This window comes from Theropithecus gelada, chromosome 1 (genome assembly GCF_003255815.1).
Source record: "Theropithecus gelada isolate Dixy chromosome 1, Tgel_1.0, whole genome shotgun sequence".
In the NCBI taxonomy this organism is placed as follows: domain Eukaryota; kingdom Metazoa; phylum Chordata; class Mammalia; order Primates; family Cercopithecidae; genus Theropithecus; species Theropithecus gelada.
The window spans coordinates 155,001,471-155,021,902 of NC_037668.1; the positions used below are offsets into that span (position 1 = coordinate 155,001,471).

General features: G+C 45.1%; 1 protein-coding gene across 8 annotated transcripts in view; it reads right to left on the bottom strand.

Annotated features, from left to right (window-relative positions):
- HHAT (hedgehog acyltransferase) overlaps positions 1-20,432 on the bottom strand; it is a 345,552-nt gene that overhangs the window by 36,223 nt on the left and 288,897 nt on the right. For all 8 annotated transcript variants that reach the window (XM_025389801.1, XM_025389791.1, XM_025389780.1 and 5 more), the window contains one exon: positions 13,596-13,740. In XM_025389801.1, coding sequence (XP_025245586.1) covers positions 13,596-13,740 — 145 coding nt within the window. The remainder of the gene's footprint in view (positions 1-13,595; positions 13,741-20,432) is intronic.

Consider the following 20,432-nt stretch of genomic DNA (forward strand, 5'->3'; position numbering starts at 1 on the left):
TCTTTTGCATGTGCATATCCACCAAACTATTTTGATAGAAGAAAAATGGGGCCATGTGGCAGAATAATGTTAATATAATACCAGTACTAATAACTACCATTAGTAAGGGGTCATCATGTGCCAGGAACTGTGTAAGGTTATATTTATTATCTTATTTAATCTCTACAAGCCCCTATGAGGTAGGTATTTTTCTCAATTTACAGGTGGGAATTTGAGTATTAAAGAGGTTAGGTCCCTTGTCCAAGTTCTCATACTAGTAAGTGGCTCAATTATATCTGATTCCAGAGTCCTCCACTACCACCCTACACTGCCTCTGTAACAGCCCTCAGAAATCAGGGGACATCTCAGACACACCTAACTTCTCTTAGCAATTCAATATGAATTCACTAATAAAGCATTTACCTAACACTTCCTATTTATATTTGAAGCACATTGTCATTTCTTAGACGTTTCAACTGGGATGTTTGACTCTGAGGAAAAGCAGAATTTCTGCAGAATCTAAGACTTCAGCTTCCGGCAATGGTAGGTATATTATTTGTACCAGTACTTCCACTGGGAGAAAACAGAATCCTAAAATTGACAGATAAATGTTTTAATTTTTTTCCCTAAACAGCTAGCAACATTCCGGAAAGACAGTAAGGAATAACCAGGCCAAAATCTAAGAAAAAATGAGAACCAAAGGGGGCAAACAAAGTTCTTAAAGTTTTTTTGTTTTTTTTTCCTGAAAACATCTGTCTGTCCAGACTGTGCTGCAGCCTTTGGGGTGAGATAGCAGAAGAAAAATCTCAGAGCCTGACAAAAGCAATGAGTCTAACAGGTGGGTCCTCAAAAACACATTAAGCTGGGGTCCAGAAAATAATCATACTCATCCTAAGGTTAAGGGTTAACCAGAGGTAAACCTAGTTCCCACCTCCAAAGGAGAAGGGGAGGGAAGTGAATCCCTCCCTAAGGAAATGCAACTCTTGAGTCAGCCCTATTGGTCTGGCAGATGCAAGCACAAATTTTGTCTGGAGGAAGATACCTTCACACTGGGCCTCAGGAATACCTCACATGTAATTACGCAAGATAATGAGCAGCACGTAGTCAAAGATAACCAAGTATCCAAGGAAAGAGAAGGTAGGGGTAAAATCCAGCAGTAAAGGAACACAGCAGACACAGATTCACACAGATTAAAAATACTTAAAATATCAAACATAGATTACAAAGCAGCTATGCTTATTGATGTTTAAGGAAACAGAAGACGAATCTGAAATATCTGTAAAATATCTGCAGAGAACAAAACACTTTCTATAAAAGGAGTGCCCGTTCCGGAGCGAACTTAGCCTTGGAAAAAACATTAATTCAGGCAGTACATGGAGCAAGCGGCTCATCTCCACAAAGCACCCCCTCTTTGTTTTCACATTCTCCTTGGCACTTGCATATCCTTTCAAATTCTAAGGGCAAAGGCAAAGAAACAGAGGGGAAACTTGGAGTGACCATTCTTTCTCCAAACTTCAGAAATTAATCTATAATGAGCTCCCAAATAAAAAGGATAAACCTCAGGTATTTTTGCCCATCTCAGGTACCAAAACCATTATTGTACAAATTATGAAGACTTAACTGATTCCCTAAAATTCTCCCTGGGAGAACTCTGAAGATTTCTTTTCCCATCTTTTCTGTCCTTCGATGCCCCACAGCCATAGCTGAGAGCCTCACCATCTTTCCCACAGCTTCCTCCTGATCGCCCTGCACCTAGGACTGCTCCCCTTCACGTGACCTCCAGATGGATCTTTCAAAAATGAAAATCATGTCACTCTCTTGCAAAAATCCTTGTAGCCCCTGCCTTTCTCAGCCTACTAAGGATGAAGTGCACACTCCTTAGCATGGCATGTATGGACTTCATTCCCTGATCCTCAAGTTACCTTCCTGGTGTTTGTTGGTGCAAACAGCTTACTCATCAATATCACACCTTGCATCCTCTCCTGCTATGATCCCAGGATGCTTGCAGTTCCTGAATATATGATTTATGCCTCCATACCTTTATACAGGCTGTGACCCATCCCCCAAGTCTGGTACTTACTCATCCATTAAGCCTGCCTCTGATGTCACATCCTCCATGGTGACTTTCTCACCCAGAAGACAGAATTAAGAAGACACATATTAAGGCAAGTGATAGCCAGAAGTTTGGCTGTGTTTTAAAATCAGCTTATTGGTGCAACCCTGAGCCATTCACCTTTTTGTCCCCAAAGCATATATCACAACACTATGTCCCAAAAGCCCTCTCCTTCTGGCAGTATTCTCTGTAAAAATAACTTAGCCTTGCACCTAGACTCAGCTGACCACTGTCCTTCTTTCTCCTGCATCAGATAAGCTGAGATACTTCCCACATTGCTTATTTCCTTGCCATGGACTTTTGCTTTTCTTGGTAAAGCCCTGGCTGATAGAAATTTTGTATTGCAATCCAAAAGTCATGAGCCAACCCTCCAGCAACCTTAAATGGCAGTCATAAAGTGAAAAAAGTAATCAAGAGGTTAGCTTCAAATATGACTAAAGTCAGTTATGGATAACTGTGAACGCAAACAGAAAAACAACAAGATTGGGAACAATTTTGTTAAGTTACAAGTTAGCTGGTTTCTTCTAGCTTATTAAAAAAAAAACCAATGACTTTCTGAGAAAAAGCACAGCTCCACAGACAGACCTGTGTGACCAGAAAATGTCCAGGCATGGTTTGGCTGCTGTGCCATTATGTTGTCTGGTATTTTCCAGATTTTCTATGATTGACAACCCTCAGAACACAAATGGCTCCCTGCTGTGAATGACTCAACAGATGTGTTTCAAAGGCCTTCTCACTAAGGCAACCCAACTTGGAACCAAGACAAATGAGAGTGCTCCCACCTACCCAACATGTAAACAATGGGGAAAAACGGAAATCAGGTTTACCAAGCAGAATTCCACATTCCCTTGTATCAGCAGAGCGGCCTGGCCTCCCCCAGGCAGGCCAGAAACATCTTCCTAGTGCTCTCTGGGCAGAATGTTCTATCCCCTGGCTTAGCACTCAGCTGTCTGTCTTCTTACCCCACTAAAAGCCACAGGTTACAAGTTAACTCTCGTAGGCAAATGCCCCTGGCCCCAGTAGACTTCTAACAGCAAAGAAATACAGTAACTTTTTTAAAACAAAAGGTTAAACTTCCCTTTTCATTTTACTGATAGCAGGTGAAGTCCTCCCAATTTCCTGCTTCCCAAGATCACCTAAAAATGCAACCAAAAAATATTTTTTAAGTCCTGAGATGTGCTGCCTGGAGACCTAAGTAGGGCTAAAATTAGCAGCTGCCTCCTTCTCTGGGCAAGAGTGGTCAGCAGCTGGCATGCTACGATAGCCAGAGGAGAACAAAAGGGTGCAGAGAGGCTCTGCGGGCACACGTGCCAGCAGGCGCCCAGGGGACAAAGGCTTCGGCCCTGGGTTGGTGGGATGCAGGGTGGCTCTCAAGTGGAGTATCAGCTCTGCCTGCCCTGCCCGGAAGCCTCCATCTGCCAGCCTGACACAGGGTGACATACACTGCCAGGCTAGCTATTCCTATCTGCTGCTTCCTGTGTAATCAATGTCAGGGGTCAGAGAAGGGCAGAAGAGGAGAAGATAAATATGAAGGCAGGTCGGGGCTGGAAGTTTGGCTTTGTTTTAAAAGTGGCTGATTGGTGCATCCCGGGACACTCACTGTGGGGCCGTGTTTCTGCTCACCCGCCTTCACCTACCACATACATCCCTGTTCTTGCTTGACCTGGATCACCTGTGAAAGATAATGGCTCCCCAGGAGCTAGAAGGCTGGCTTTCCTTGCTCCTCACCTCCCAGGGCCCTCACTGTGCCTCTGGATAACCATGTGACATTGCTGTGACTGGGCATTTGACGACTCCTATCCTCACTTCACACTGTTGGAATGTCTGTCCTACGGCCCATGCCCAGACAGCAAAGTCTAACCATTATGTGGACCTGAACACTCGAAGTGGGCGTTTCTGGCCCTCCAGCTGCTGGACTCACGAACTGTTTCTTACAGTGGGAAAGAGTCACTGCCAGCCCATCTCAGTACCTATCCCTACCCCAACTCCATACGCCACACAACATAATGCTCCCCATATTCATTCCCTAGGGCAGCCAGAACCAAATACTACCAACCAGGTGGCTTAGAACCACAGAAATTTAGTTTGTTGGTTATAGAGCCTAGAACTCCGAAATCAAGGAGCCAGTAGGAACAGGCTCTCCTCAACACCTGGAGGGGAGGAGCCTTCCTTGTCCTTCCCAGCTTCTGGTGGCTCCAGGTATTCCTTTGTTTGTGGCAGCATCACCCCAATCCCTGCCTCCATCTCCCCGTGGCTGCCTGGGTCCCTGTGGCTTTACATCATCTTCCTCTGTGCATGTCTATCTTTGTATCCAAAGTTCCTCTTTTTATAAGGACACCAGAGTATACCCTAATAATCTCATTTTTAACTTACTGATATAGGAATTAAGAAGAAATTATTCAGGCAGATAGTGAGGGTCAGGAAGTCCTCAGTAAGGTTTTCCTTTTAATGAAAAGCAGCCCCAAACCATATTCTAACAAAGAGTAGCTTGTAAAATTGAACTGCAGACATACACAAGCAAGCTGGAAGCTTGCATGGCAGTTTGAATGCCGGCAGCTGTGCCAATAGGAAAGAGGCTATGTGGGGACTAGGCATGTCCAAAATGGCGGCTCCATCTTCCCTTTTCTTTGCCAACCATGTGTACAGTAAGGAGCAGGCGACATGGCACCAGCCAGGCTAGCTTCCTCGTGCCACGTAAATGTCACACCTGGTCCAACCAATCTTTGGGCCCTATGTAAACCAGACATCACCTCCTCAAGACAGAGAGCTGTTCTCCTTTCTCTTTCTTTTGCCTATTAAACCTCCACTCCTAAACCCACTTCTTTTGTGTCTGCGTACTCGATTTCCTTGGTGTAAGATGACAAACCTCAGGTATTTACCCCAGACAATGACGCTGCTTCATTATCATCTCTATAAAGACCCTATTTCCAAATAAGGTCACATTTTGAGGTATTGTGGACTTAGGATTAGGACTTCATTGGGTGGGCACAATTCAACCGTAACACCCTCTTTTCCATGCTTTCCCCTTTCAGTAGCTTCCCCTTAGAGAGAATACTCCACAGCAGCAGCTAATGTGATCAGGGCAGCCCCTGGCAGCTGGGAGAGTTAGGTTAGTACAGAGGAAAATAGCCCAACTAGGCCCAATTGACAGGTGTCAGCTGGAAGCTCTGACCCCTTCAACAATCTTACGTGGTACCAAACAGGTGCTGACAAAACAAGATATGCTTTTTTCTGTCTTTGTTTCAAGATAATGAAAAGGTTTTTTTGTATAGTCTTCACTCTCATTTGTTGAATATTCACTGAAAGACTTGAGTGCCTTAATTACACTTAAGATAAATGACCACAGTGCCAGATAGAATTCCTGAGGCAAGGAAAAGGTCCCCTGGATTCTACTTTCTGATCTTCACTGCAAAGACAAGAACCACAGCCAGCCATGTTGCTGTCCTTTGTTGCATTTCCAGCACTGCCCTTACATATGACAGTCACAGGCCCTCGGCTCTTATGACAGCCAACCTGAGATAATTCTGTTTCCCCAGTCGTTGAAATTGTGTGCCAAAACAAAATTATCTCCTCTTTCCACTGCTTTCTTGTCTGGAAAAGAGTAATTACACTGGAAACAGGGCTTGGGACCAATCAAATGCAATGTCGGAGTAAACCTAAAGAGGGAAGCCAGAGTCCTTGACCATCTGAGCAGGCTTGGGATAAAAAGAGTTGTAGGCATGTGGACTGGTCAGTGCTGATCCAGCTAACAGGCCTCAGGCTGGTCTATCAGCCCCAGAGCCTGGAAGGTCTGACTCTTGTCACCCTCCCAACATGCTCAGTGGAGAAGTACTAAGAATCAGAACAACTAACCAGGCACCTTAGACTGTCTCTGGCATTGACATCCAGGGATGGGTCACAGTGAAAACAGTGGTTGCCTGTCATGATTTAGGCCTCACCGAGCAGAGAGAGAAGAGTAGTCTGATACAAAGAATGTAGAATTTGGAGTCAAAGGGCTTGTAATCTCACCTGATATTGCTGCTTAGTAGCTGGACAATTCTGAGGTGTTTTCTATACAAATATTCCAGGAAAAATAATTGGGAACAAAGGTAGCCAGTGCCTCTGTTTGCAAGAAATGCAGAAACAAAGAAAACCCTGGAACACTGTCTCCCAACATGGATTGAGTAAAAAAAATAAAAATAAATCTCCTGTAACAGAAAAATACAAAGATATGTTGGCTTCAGGCATTCCTCGATCTAGGGGCTCAAAATTATATGGCTTCAGTTTCCATCCTGCAGCTCTGCCTTCCTCTGAGCTGGCCCCCCGCCTCCGTGGCTGTTCACTGGGAGGACGAGAGGGCTCAGCAGCTCCAGCTCTGCATCCTGACAACTCCACACTCCAAAGGAGAGATTGCTTCTGCTTCCCAATAGTTCCAGCAAAAGCTCTGGAATTATATCACATGGCGAGACGGACCCTACTGCCTGGCCAGTCCCGGGCCACTCATTGATTGTGGATCTTAGATACGGGGTGTGCCCTACCGGAATCACAGATTGAGGGCGGGTGGGAGAGATCTGTTCCCAAAGGAAAAGCAGGGCGCTGTTACCAAGGAATGCGAAACAAACACTGAGCAGGCAAAAGTGCAGCAGTCCTCAACAACACCCTTGAAATTCCCTGAAGATAACAAATCTCACGTGTGTCCTTCTGTGAAATTTAAGTATTACCTTTTTTTTGACAGGCAGATTCACATTTTAAGGAGGCTAGTGGCACATCCCAATTGCTATTATAACCAAATCTCTTTAGAAAGAAGCTATGGCAGTGGTGTCAGCGAGGGGTGTTCTGTGCCACAGCAATTGCCCATGTCAGCGTGGTGCGGTGGGCTGAGTAACGGCTCCACTAGAGACGCGCACCCTCTAAGCCCCCAGACCTGTCAAAGTCAAAGTCACCTCACACAGCAATAGAGATCTTGCAGAGGTGATCAACTGAGAGATTTTGAGATGGGAAATTTCTCTGGATTATCCAGGCATGCCCAGTGGAATCACAAAGGTCATTATAAGAGAGACAGAGGAGGAGGCCAGGTGTGGTGGCTCATGCCTGTAATCCTAGCACTTTGGGAGGCTGAGGTGGGCGGATCACGAGGTCAGGAGTTCAAGACCAGCCTGATGAACATGGTGAAATGCTGTCTCTACTAAAAATACAAAAATTAGCCTGGTGTGGTGGCGCACACCTGTAATCCCAGTTACTCGGGAGGCTGAAGCAGGAGAATCGCTTGAACCTGAGAGGCGAAGGTTGCAGTGAGCTGAGATCATACCACTGCACTCCAGCCTGGGAGACAGAGACCCCGTTTCAAAAAAAAAAGAAAGAGAGAAACAGAGGAGACAGCAAGAACAAGAGGTAGATATGTGTGACAGAAGAAGACAGATGAAAGAACATGGTTTGAAGATGCTACACTGCTGGCTTTGAAGACAGAGGAAGGAAAGAAGGCATGAGCCAAGAGAAACCTATCTCTGTAAATTGGAAAAGGTAAGGAAACAGCTTCTCCCCTATAGCCTCCAGAAGGAACCAGCGTTGCGAACACCTTGACTAGCCCAGTGAGACTGATTTCAAACTTCTGGTCTTCACAACTACAAGAAAAATAAACTTGTGTTAAGCCAACAAGTTTTTAATAACTTGTTACAGTAGCCATAGGGAACCAACTTGGCGACACAGCAAGTGGTCAGGGTTCAGTGCCCTGGAAACTCTAATTAGCAGGAAAAAGTTTCCACAACCTAGCACAAAAGATTTAAATGTTATCTGGTTGAAAGCCCTTCCTGGGTATTTTAGAATTTGTTTCAGCTTTAACATAACCCCAGGTGCACTTATGAATAAGGACTTTCACTCACTATTCCTCACATTCTATGCCTGGTGACTTGGCTGGAATTACTTGTGGGAAAACTAATGCCCAAGGCCTCTGGCTGGCCATGTGGCATGCAATAAAGAAACCAAGGCTTCTGCAAGTCTTGACATTCAGATTCCAAGAATGGTCATAAATAGACCAATGACGTAAACACGGATAGACCGTGTAATACATCTACATGTCAACCTCATCACCCTTAAGTATGATGCACAGGAAGCACCTGCTTTTCAAACTCTTCTAGAACTTTCAGAGGATCCAGTGAGGCACAGACACAATCAATGACAGCAGTGAAAACTCCACTTGGAGAGAAGGGCTAGGGAAGGCCGTGAAACAAAGTCATCAGAAAGCATGGCCTCTGAGACACCGACACCTGCCCTCTGTCCTCTTTCATCAGAAATGAAATTTTTAATCCCAAGAATTTAAGAAGATATGATGGGAATGAATTTCTATTTAACCACAACCCTCCAGAATCTCTAGTGCAATACTCCAGTTCAGCTTTAAATAAAATGCCTGTCCAGAACCATTTGAGTTAGGAGGCAAATAAACTGCTCAGACAAGCTAGTAATCAGGGAAAAATATACTTTCTCTTCTCTCAGCTAGAAATAGCAAGCAAATATGGGGACCTGCATAAGAAAATTACCAGCTCCTCTCTCACTGCAATCTAGAGGGAAAAAGAATAAAATTCTCCTTGCCTTGGCATGGGGTCACTCCAGGAGCTAAGTGTCAAGGCAGAGCTTGCCAAAATAGATCGGATAATAGAAGGAAAAACAAACATCCATGTGTGTATGTGTGCATGTGTGTACAGGTGTGTGTGTAAGGAGGCATCAGACAGGGCAATGTTCCGTGGATGCCACATCTCTACCAAGCTCTTGTCACTGCAACACTGTCACTGGATCACCCCAGTGATCCAGGCCCCTCCACTTGGGAAATGGTTTGGTTTTCCTTTTTTCTTTTTCTTTTTCTTTTTAAACAAAGTCCATGGCTTCCCTGGACAAAAGCACACAGACTTTTCAGAAGAAGCACCATTCTGCACCCATACAAACATTATAAGGCTCTCAGCCCTCTCAAGGCCAGATATATTCCCAGTGTATAAACACACCCCCTTGAATACTTTTTCTCCTCATTACCCCAGGACAGTGGAGAGAGCACTGCCAAGATGCTTAGGCCACAGCTGGTTTATGGGGACTGGCCTTGATCTGGAGTTACAACTCATTGGTAACTTCGAATTACAGAGCTCTATTCAGCTGCTTGTTGAAGAAATTATCCTTCAATGTCAAAGATTTATGGCAGGCATGAGAAAGCTCCTTCTATTAACAAATGCTTTTCAGAGCCAAAGCGCTTGTAAAAAGCAACCTGCATTAGTCTCTGCAAAGCATGACACAGCAGAGTTCCTCCTAGAACAGCATTTGGACCAAATCTCCAGCCATATCCTTCTCAGATCTGTGGACCAGCTAAGTCTTTTAAATAAAGTTTGTGAGGCCTAAATATGCATATTCCTCAAGCAGCTTGAAGCATAACTTCAAAAGTAAAAATTTGGAGTTTTTTTTTTTTTTTTTTTTTTTTAATAAAAACAAAAACATAGATCCCTTATTCTCTGCTGAATAAACTCAACACTACTTCTTCAACCTCAGCAGCAGAGGTAACACTTCCTGACCAAAACTGTTTTGGGGATGACACATTACCAGAGCCCTAGGTTTGCCACCGAGCATTTCTATCCCTTGCCTTCAGACTCTGTCTTCCACTCTCTAGACAGCAGGGCAGGTGCACAACAGAAAGGGAAGGGTCTGGTTTTACAGCCTCATCTCACCCATATCACCCACAGAGACCAGGACAGACATTTTCATGGAAATCACTAAAATAAACTTTGTAGTTTAGAGCAAACAAATCTACGGCTAAATTCAAGTGAACTGGAGACAGGAAGATACCAATTTTAAGACAACTTTTCCAGGTGAATCATGAGATACTTCTAGGGACATCAGTGATGCCAGAAGAGGGCTCCCTGGGAAACAGAGAGGTGTATCTTTTAAGACACATGTGTATCCACACCCCATTAGCTGTGAGGTGTTCACAAATCTCCTCAATAATCCCTATCTCCTAGATACCCATCTGCTCCTACCTACTCCTCCAGGACTCTGAGGCAAGACCTGTTAGAGGGATGTGGTGTCAGCGGTTCCTCCCTCTTGCTGCGGCAGGTCCCAACCCATCAAGGTGCAGAGGGAAGGGCCACCTTTCCCTTAAATCTGGAAATCTAGACACTGAGCTTAAATGCTCTCCATCCCTAAAGCCAGCATTCTCACTCGCTTCACTGTATTTCCTCAGTGTGTAAAAGATGGGCTCTGGAGCGACAGGAACTGATCATGTGTCCCAGGGAAGATGCCAAGACTACAAGGCTGTCAAAGGTGCACATTTGTCAGCAATTTCATATACAGTTTGACAATCCCTTAACTAAACTTTCTGAGGTCAGATGAGTTTCCGAATTCAGATTTTTTTAATTTTACAAAGCTCAGATATGAATAGCCCCAGCAGAGACTGAGGGAGCATCGTATAGACTCATTATTTTATTTCACCAAAACAGGAATATTCATATTAATCTTCTATCAAGTCACATTAGTTATTAAATGAAATCCAGAGTTCTCCAGGATGGGAGCTTGGACACCATCTGGTTCATTTACCTCCAAGAGATATCTAAAGCCAATCCTTCAGGGACAAAAACCCACAGCAAGGAACAGATGAAGGGGCAACTGCCAAAACCCCAGCAGACATTCCCTGACTCAGGAGGCCCATGGCACAGACCAGCAGAGATGCAAACAAGCTTATTTGGATAATCACTGACATAGAAAAAGCCTTCTAAGCTGAGTTTCTCTGGCCTCAGAACCCAGAAGAGAGATGATTCCACAGAGCCTTCCACATTTATAGAATCAGAGTTCCCAGGGCTGTGGCACCCGAGTCCAAGGAGGACATAAATAGTGCGTTCAGTCATAGACCATAGCAGGTCCCATGTGGCAGCAGCAGACCGGGTTTTCAGAGCCCAATCCCATGTGAGTGAGGTTAACTCCATAGGATGTCAGGTAAGTCACACTTTGATCTTCCTGCCTTTCTCTCTGCTCCCTTCAATGCCAGCATTCCCTGGGGTTTCTCCCACCCTGTTCTCTTCTCACTCTACACAGCTCCATGGTTAATTGCATCTACTCCCCTGGCCTCACATACAACCTTTACGCCCTTGACCCCCACACATCTCAATCACTGGTTCCACCATCTTCTCCAACTCTAACTCATATTTCCACCTGCCTCTTGGGCATTTCTGGCCAGGCCCATGTGCCACTCCTGCTGTGCCATAGATAGCTGGTGCACACTGATATCTGCATGCTTCCCTACATGCCCCTGCCTTGTACTTGGGTTGGTCATGTGACTGGCTCTGACCAATGACATGTAAGCAGAAATGTCACGTGTTTGAGCACCTGGTGTGCCAGTCCCGTGTTCTCTTCCCCTCCATGATGCCAGGACAAGATTTTGGAGAATCAAAACAAACATTGTAGGTCCTGGAGTCATTGCTTAGAAAAAGCCACCGAATTTGTATTGAACTGTCAGAGAAACAAACTTCTATGGTGAGAAATTACTGAGATTTTGGAATTTCAGACAAAGCAGCCAGTGTTAATTTCCCTGATATACCTGCCTTTTCTACCTAGCAAATTCCTGAATTATTACTTCAATTCAAATGCCACCTCTTCTGAAGAGTCTATCTTCTGTGGAAAGTCAGTTACTCTATCCTGTGACCTCCAATAATTCACTCATACATCCAGCAGAGCAATTCCCTGAATCTACTGCACATTTTTGTGTATTTGGCACTCACATTTGTGAGCTTCCTTTTTCATCTCTGTGTTCTCAGTGCCTCGCAAGTAGCAAACACTGAATGCATTTGATTCAGGGAAGTGAAAATCAGAGCTTCCTCATTATGTGACAAGCAAACCAAATCAGCACTTTCCCCCCAAGTCACAATGTTCTTATCATTGTGCTAGGTTCTGTGAGAGGGCCCAAGAAAAGTAAAAAATGCTGTAACCCACCTGTATCTTCAGATCCTTTGCACCCTACGATCTCTCATCTCTATTAAAGGAAAGCTTTCACTTAGAAAGCACATGGTCTTTCCAGGAACTACCAGCTAAAACATCTCACAGAAAGCAAGATCAAAGAGGGGTCTTTTAGTGACAAGATTAAAGTAGAACAGGACTCTCTCCTGGCCCTTTGAGCCTGGCTCACCCAAGGCTGCCACAGTTTAGGCCCATGGTTTGCCATTCTGAAATACTGCAGCTGTGTTGCTGTTATTTCTGGTGTGAAAAGAGCTGCAGCAAAAGCACTGCTGCCTTCTCAGGGACCCAGATGTGGAGATGATGGGCCAGCTGTGCAGAGTTACGTCATCACCACTTGGCAAAGCTTCCCAAAGCAAAAGCTCAAGACCGTGTTACTGGGCAGGGAACAGAGCAGGGATCTTCTCTTTTAAGATGTAGCGAGTTGGCTACAGTAGTATGTACTGTGAGTGGTTCCAAATCTCCCGATTCTCCTAGATATAATTCAGTCCCAGCCCAAGGGAAATGGTGACCATAAATAAACAATGATCAATTATTAATAGAATATTTTGACAACTCCCACATAGTAGCAGTTTACCTGCTGCAGGTATGGCTTTGCTTTGGATATTCAGATTACCTATTTAATGTACATTAAACATAAGGTTGGCCCCTGGTATTCACACAAAAATACCCACAACCAAGAGCTGTGGCAAATACCAATGCCATGCCACAGCTTCAGGAGAGTACAAGGAAGCTTCTAGGGCAGATTCCTAGTAAGACATTCAGAGCAATAAACAAAACAAGGTGAGATTTTGCAGTACATTGCAGGCTAGGACCCACGGACATTAGGTGTCTCTGTTGCCTGTTGATTATAACAGAATATCTAAAACTGGATAATTTATAAAGAAATGGAATTTATTTCTTACAGTTATGGAAGCTGAGAAGTCCAAGGTCAAGGGGCTGCATCTGGGGAAGACCTTCATGCTGGTGGGAACTCTCTGCAGAGTCCCCAGATAGCACAGGGCATCACATGGTGAGGAGGCTGAGCGTCCTAGCTCAGGTCTTTCTTCCTCTTCTTGTAAAGTCACCAGTCCCACTTCCATAATAATCCATTAATCCGTGAATGGGTTAATCCATTCATGAGGGCAGACCCCTCATGATCCAATCATCTCTTAAAGGCCTCATCTCTCAATACTGCCAATTGGGGGTTAAATTTCAACATGAGTTTTGAAGGGGATATTCAACCACAGCAGTAGGAAAGATTAAGAAATATCAAATCATTGGAAACATAGTGTAATGGAAGGGAATATACACTTTGGGAGAGTTGGAATAATACCTTTTGGTGTTAAACAAGTATCACATACAGGAGATATGGGGTACATCAAAAAGAGGGGACACTTAAAGTCATAGCTAAACATAGGCAATTATTCCTGGCTGGTACTTTAGAGGTCACATACTATGAACATAACAATGAATGAGTTCCCCAAATCCCATCCATCCCATGTGTGATCCCACCCGCATACATGGAAAACAAGAAACTGATTGAAAACAGCACTGTCAAGCAACTTACCTTGTATGAAGATCCTATTCCAGTAGGTTTTCCCAACCTCATTGCCCCCTAGAAACACCAGGTTGGACAGGATCAGCATCGAGGTGGAACAAGACGCAAGGGCAGCGTGGAATCGATGGCGAGCTTGTGGGGAGAAGTATCGGGTCTGTGAGAAAAATGGCAAGAAGGCATCTCATGACAAGGGTGGAAAAAATGGGGCTAAGACATCATCCAGCTTTCTCTGTCACCAGCCCAGGGTGCCTCCCCACAGAGCCCGAACCAGGTCATTATTTAAACAGCTCTCAAAACTTCAATTCCAGTCTGGGTGTGGTGGCTCATGCCTATAATCTCACACTTTGGGAGGCTAAGGTGGGAGGATCACTTGGGTCCAGGAGTTCAAGACCAGCCTAGGCAACATAGTGATATACCATCTCTACAAAAACAATTTAAAACTTAGCTGGGCCCGGTGGCATGTGCCTGTAGTCCCAGCTACTTGGGAGGCTAAGGTGGGAGGACTGCTTGAGCCCAGGAGTTTGAGGCTGCAGTGAGCCATGATCACACCACAGGACCCCAGTCTGGGTGACAGAACAAGATCCTGTCTCAAAACAAAACAAAACCGTACTCCTGCAACATGTTCATTCTACCCTGAGGAAAGAAGTGACATACCCCAAGTTGTTTCTTTGAGGGAGAACAAAATGTGAGGGCTTCCCTCTGACATGTGGAATACAAGCACTGAAACCAGTTAGGATTTAGCGCCCTCCCTCCTCCACTTGTTTTCTGCATGTAAACCTACAGGTGGAAGAACTTCAAACTGCTGTCTGTGATAACTAGTATATATAGCTCCACGGAATTAGGTCAAGATCAGCATGATCCTCTGGGCCAGTTACAATGACCCTGGGAAGCCAGCCAACCGCCCCCTAAACCTGACATGCTATTAAGAGTAATCTCATAACAAGGGTGTAGGACAATCAGTGTGAGCCGAGCCTACTGCTGGAATCAGAGCTCAGGCCCACACTTCACCCGTGGCACACATCGGCACTGAGGATGAAGTGTATCGGCGTGCCTGAAGTACTCAAGGCTGGAGGGATGTTTTACGGCATCACAATAAAGAATTCCACTTGTCCTCCCTAGTTCTTCATTGTACTTCTCCTTTTAAGATTTTCCTAGGGATTTCACAAAGCAAACAAAGCCTTTGTTCTTCAGCACTGACTGTTCTGGGAGCCCCTCCCGAGTGAAGTCGCGGTGCTGGAGTGTGGGAGCCTTATTAGCACTTGCACGGGGACTGCCCTGAGGGACTGTGTGTTCAGAATGAGAACCAGGTACAGCACAGCAGGGGCTCAGGGTATCTGATAAGCACCTCCACCTAATCCACAGACACAGAGAAAAAGGGAGCAAAGGGTCTGGAGATATTTCCCAAATATCCTCCAGAAACCCACACATCTCTAGGGTCACATGCACCCTAATTTCAGCTGTGTTCCAATTACAAACAGAACTCGGAATAACTCAATGACAGCAGCCGATGCAATTCATGACAGGCAAAAAGGACTAAATTGGAGGGCGAGTCTTCAGCAAGAGGCTTACTTATTATGGCGGCCCTGCTGTGAATCTCCTGTGACTGCTTTGGAAGTCATGGTCAGTGTCCTCTCCATCTAGAGAAATGAATTTCTGACTCCTCCTGTTCTCTCCTGCCAGCCCCAGGGTCTGTTCTTAACTCTCAGATCCGGCTGCTACCCTCTATCTCCCCATCTTCCCACCCACGGCTCTCTGCTCCAACATCACTCTGGAACATGCTTTTACTGCTGGCAAACACAAGTGTGGCCCGCTCACAGAGACGCTGTGCGGTGGACAGTGAGATGTCTGCCCGACCATGGTTGTTCTGGAATGCTCTCCAGTGATGCAGAGTGTCCCTACTTAGAGGCCACCAGGCAAGATTACCTCTAGTCTTGCCCCTGCTCTAGGAGGCCACAGGCACATACAGGAGGACACTGTCAGACAAGACCTGGTATAAGATAACTACATGGTGTGAAAACTGTTAATGAGAGAGAAATGGGGAAGGAGCAGGCTTATTATTCAGCACTCTTCACCTCTGAGAATAATGGGACATTAATCTACCACTTTCTGCATTCTAAAGCAGAGGAAGATATTTTCTGGGTATTACTGACTCAATTAGCAGTAACTAGGAAGGCAGGGTGAGAGGAAGTTGGGAAACGGGGGAAGATCCAAAATGGATTAAGAAAATATGAATTGTCTTAATTGACATAAATGCATCCAAGTAATTCTCTCCAGATACTGTGGTTACTAACAAGGCATTTGATTCCTAAGGGATCTGCTGAGTCTGACACTCCACCACTTCTGTTCTAACCACATCAGTCTCCCCCAGCCTCACATCCTGAGAAGGGAACACAAAGGCACTGTGTCATCTTTCCTTTGTTAATGTCAACTACCGAGAGTGCACATATCTTGTTAAGCTAAGTGGCTCTTCTTTTGTGGGAAGTGACTACAATTATTAAATAATCAACAGAGAGGTACTGAGAGAGGAAGACTCTCTTCACATGGGGCTGCTAAGCAGGACTGTGGAGCTGACACTTGGGGCAAGGTAAGGACTGGCCACAGCAGGAGGAGGAGCTGAGGGCCAAGGGAGGTGAGAACAGACAGTGTGTCTTGGAGGCATAAGGCTCCTCAGTCTAGCCCTGAGGCCCCAGCTCCTACAGTTCTTCCTTACATTCTGTGATGACCCCATATCTTTCCAAGCTGCATGGTTCCATGAGTTCCTGTATCTACTTAGGATAAAAAAATAAGTCAAAATCATACCAACTGTGAAGGAGCTGCTGATCTCAGAGATAGGAAGGGAGGGGGGCAGCTAAAATCTGGAACGAATGACTACAATCCAATTTTTATAAATGTTTTTTAAAAATTTGGAAATTTAAAAAAAAATTTAAATAAGCAAGAATGTTAAAAAGCACAGCCTGTTAGAATCAAACTAAAAGGATTTAAAGGAGAAATCAAGATGTCCATAGGCAATTCTTGATTATCCCCCAGGGTGAGTGGGTGGGAGACAAAATAGATGATCAAGGAATCCAAAAACCTAATTTTAACCAACAGCCTCATCCTCTGACAAAACTAGCCATGCCAATAAGCAGCAAAATGAACAGAGCGTTGCTCCTTTTCATGGTGAAACGGTAGGGAAAAAGAATGATGGGCCACGGGAAGGAAAAGGGGGTGAGATCTGTCCGATTCATCCACAAGAAGGTAATAACTAACAACAAAGGGGACAGGAGTCTCAGCTGCAATTCATCTCTCCTCTTTGCATTCTCTGGACACTTTGGAAGGTGATGGTTTTGACATCAGGGATCTCTCTCTCTCCACCTTGGGAACCCCCTGGCTCAGGCACTGGTTTATAGGAGCTCTAGGGGTAAGTTCCCAGGAGGAAAGAGGTCATGTGGACAAAACTAGAAGGTATATTCCCTTGGACCAGGCAGCTACATCAATAAATTTAACTTTCGGAATCTCTAAGGCCACAGGGCCAAAGCCTCCACTTTAAAGACTTTTTCTCTTACACTCTCTTTTCCGTAGTCCTATAGCAATTACCCCGGTGGTCCTTCATCACCAGGATGCAGGCGTCTCACAAGTGGGAGGCATGCCTCAGGTGTTAAGTCACCATCCTCATGGCTTAGGTACTTGAAAACTCCCTTGACAAGAGAACTCATGTTGAAGAATTGTAAACGAATGGGGGAATATCAGAAGACAGTGAAAAGCCATCAGGTATGACAAAGAGAATTGCCAAGTTGATCAGCTAAGGCAATAATGGACAAATAGAATATGATTTTCATTAATATGAATTTATCAGGACAAAAGAGAGCTCTGGTCTGGTCCTGGTCTCTTCTCAGAGCATAGATTGGTCTGTAGCAATCTGATTTTCTGGCAGCAAAAAACTGGGAGTGGCACTATCCCCTAGGAGATGTTTGAAAAGTTGCTGGGCATTTTTGGTTGTCTCAATGACTACAAGGCAATATGACACTTGGTGGGCAGGGGCCAGGGATGATAAGCACACTGCAATGTGCAGGACGGACCTGTCCTGCCCAAAAGGTCAGCAGAGCCCTGTTGAGAAAGGGCGAATTGCTCTCCTGCACATTCATCACAGAGCAGAGTTCTCGCTTGGTCTATGTGGGCATCAGGAGTAATGCCAAAAATGTGCCCCCTTTCCTTTGGGATCCAGAGAAATGCATCCCAGTGCAGGGAATGTTCCCTCACAGCATTCAACCACCAGGCCCCTCCTATCCTGCCCACCACCTGGCATCATCTGGAGAGTGAGGAGGAGCCTCCTGTGCCCCCAGCCACAGACAGGCAAGGTGTAGCCACCATTTCCAAGCTTCCTCCCCTGACATTCCTGAAATCCAGAAGAAAAAGGAAGAATGGGAGGTGGGGCACTTTAGAATCACTTTGTTCTCAGGCAGGGGTGACCAGTTCTCTACATGGTCTCTACGGTACATGACAGAGGGGGGGGTCGGGCAGCTTCTCTTCCTGTGAATGTGAATATACCCACTCTTCAGGTGCAAGGGCAGGTGCTAGACTTTTGGCCTGGTTACAGCAAGCCCCTCAGAACACTCAGAGCACAGGCCTAGGGCTAACCTCCAATTCCTCTGAGTAGTTTGCTTGTGATCCAAGAGACTGACATGGGATGGGGGAATGCCATGACAATACTCAGCTATGGCAACACTTGGCTTTAAACTTCCCTCTAAGACACTGACTTCCAATGGGAAGGACTGCAACTCAAACCAACTAAACCTTAGGGCTAAACTAAACTTATGTCAAACTCCTTTGTACTTCCAGGTGTGAGGTGTCTGTGGCTTCCTGTGTATATTCAAATCTCCATGGCAACTCATCCATCTTTTCCAGGCAGCATCCTTTCCCTGGAAATCACAGGATTGGTGGGGGCAAACAAGCCAGGGATGGGGGGCTGCAGGAATGTGGGTCAAAAGCAAAGCTAGAAACATACATGGAGATGGGAGACAGATGGCACAGTTGGGCTGGAGGTTGTGGGCTTGCCAGCCCCTCACTCATCCACGGACGGGCTGCATGTGGGGCTGAGACGGGAGGTGGGGACAGGCTGAGCAACTGGAGGAGCAGATGGCCGGAGGAATGGCTGCTGGAGACTGTGACAAAGGCTTGGCAAGTGGGACCTGATGCTGCTTATTTTTAAGTGGTGGAGAAGCTAAAAACAGAAACTGGGTGGGTTTGAGCAGCTGGACACAGTTCTTCCATATAATCACTGAAGTTTTCCATTTTCTAATAAAACTGCTAACCAGAGGGTAAGAGAGGATGAAAAAGGCAATGACAAGGGAGGGGTTGGTGGAGACCAGAGAGAGCAAATGAGCGGTAAACACCCCACAGACTGTTAAGACGAGGCCAGAGACAACAAGAGACACAATTATAACTCTCAAGAAAGAAGAATGACCAGAGTGACACAATCAAGGTCAGGAGGACTCAGATTCCAGTCACTCCAGGGCCCATGTCCCATCTCTGTGCCAACCTGTAGGACGTTTCCCCTTCTCAAAACATTCAGTCATTTTCAGCTAGAAGTCTGTGTTTCACCAGTTTCCCCTCTCTCATGTGCCTACCAGCTTAGTAGGTTCCTCAAGGATAGGGCAGGACTGTTTCTCAACTATGCACCATCCAAGAGCCACATATATCCTATGTGTACTCAATAATTAGCTATCACCAGTCTCGCTCTTTGCCCTAAATAAGTTACAGAATCTCCTGAGTTCCTAAATGTTCTATCCCAGCCTATATCCAAGCTGAATGAATACATGAAGACCCTCTGAAAGCAATATCTCCTCCTTCCTTCAAGTGTACAGAGCTTCAAACAACAGCAGGTCAATGCAGTTACATTCTCCGAACTCTGTGTGCATGCTCCTGAGAGAGAATCAAACACCTGCAGCAATGAAGGCAAAGCCAGTTTTGTTTAACTGGACAAGTTACCTTCCTCACACTTTAGATGTCCAGCTTAGTTTAAAAACTGCAGAGGCCAAAGTTTAGCATTTAAATCCATGCAGTACGTGAAAAAATTTCAGAGTACTCTCAAATAACTAAGGAAACAACTGGCTCTGTCTAGTCAGAGAACTTAAGCCATGTTTGGGGTGCCTGGGGTCCTGCTAAAAGTTCTGGATTGAGCAATAGTACTGCCTCACCCTGAGTTCTTACTTTTCTACTGCCGTGGCTCCACCTCCAGTCTGCACATCTCTGCTTCGAGTTTTCCAGAAGCCACAACTTTAACTGATATGTCATACTCTAGCCTTTCTCCCTCTAGTTCGTTAAGTACATTATGTGTCTCTACTCTGCAAAATGCTTTGATATTACTTCACTGCTTAGAGACTGAAATCCAAAGTGGGAAGGCACTTTAAACTGGATCCCATTTTACTTCCCAATCTTAACTCTCCCCGCTTTTTATCAATGACATGGCTGTCTTCAGTGTTCCCCAAACATAACATGTGCTTCCATATTTATGCGACTTAGCAAAAGCTGTTCTCTCTACTTTGAATGCATCTTCCTTATTCTTCAAGTCCCAGCTTAATGTCAGCTCAGGAGAGCAACAGCTTTGGACCAGCCCAACTTGGGTTTAGGTTCTATATTTCTACTTTTTATCTGTGTTGCCCAGGATGTGCTGAGGCTCTTCATTTACCTAATTCACATTGGTATTAGCACAGTCAGTTACCCATTTTCTGTTTCTACAACCCATGGGCTAGACAACATCTATTTACGTTTTAGATAAATACATTTTGTGATGCAAAAAATTCACTGTGTGAGCAGCTTTACTTATACTGTAAAATAGGTAAAAAAAATTCATATTTTACAAATGAA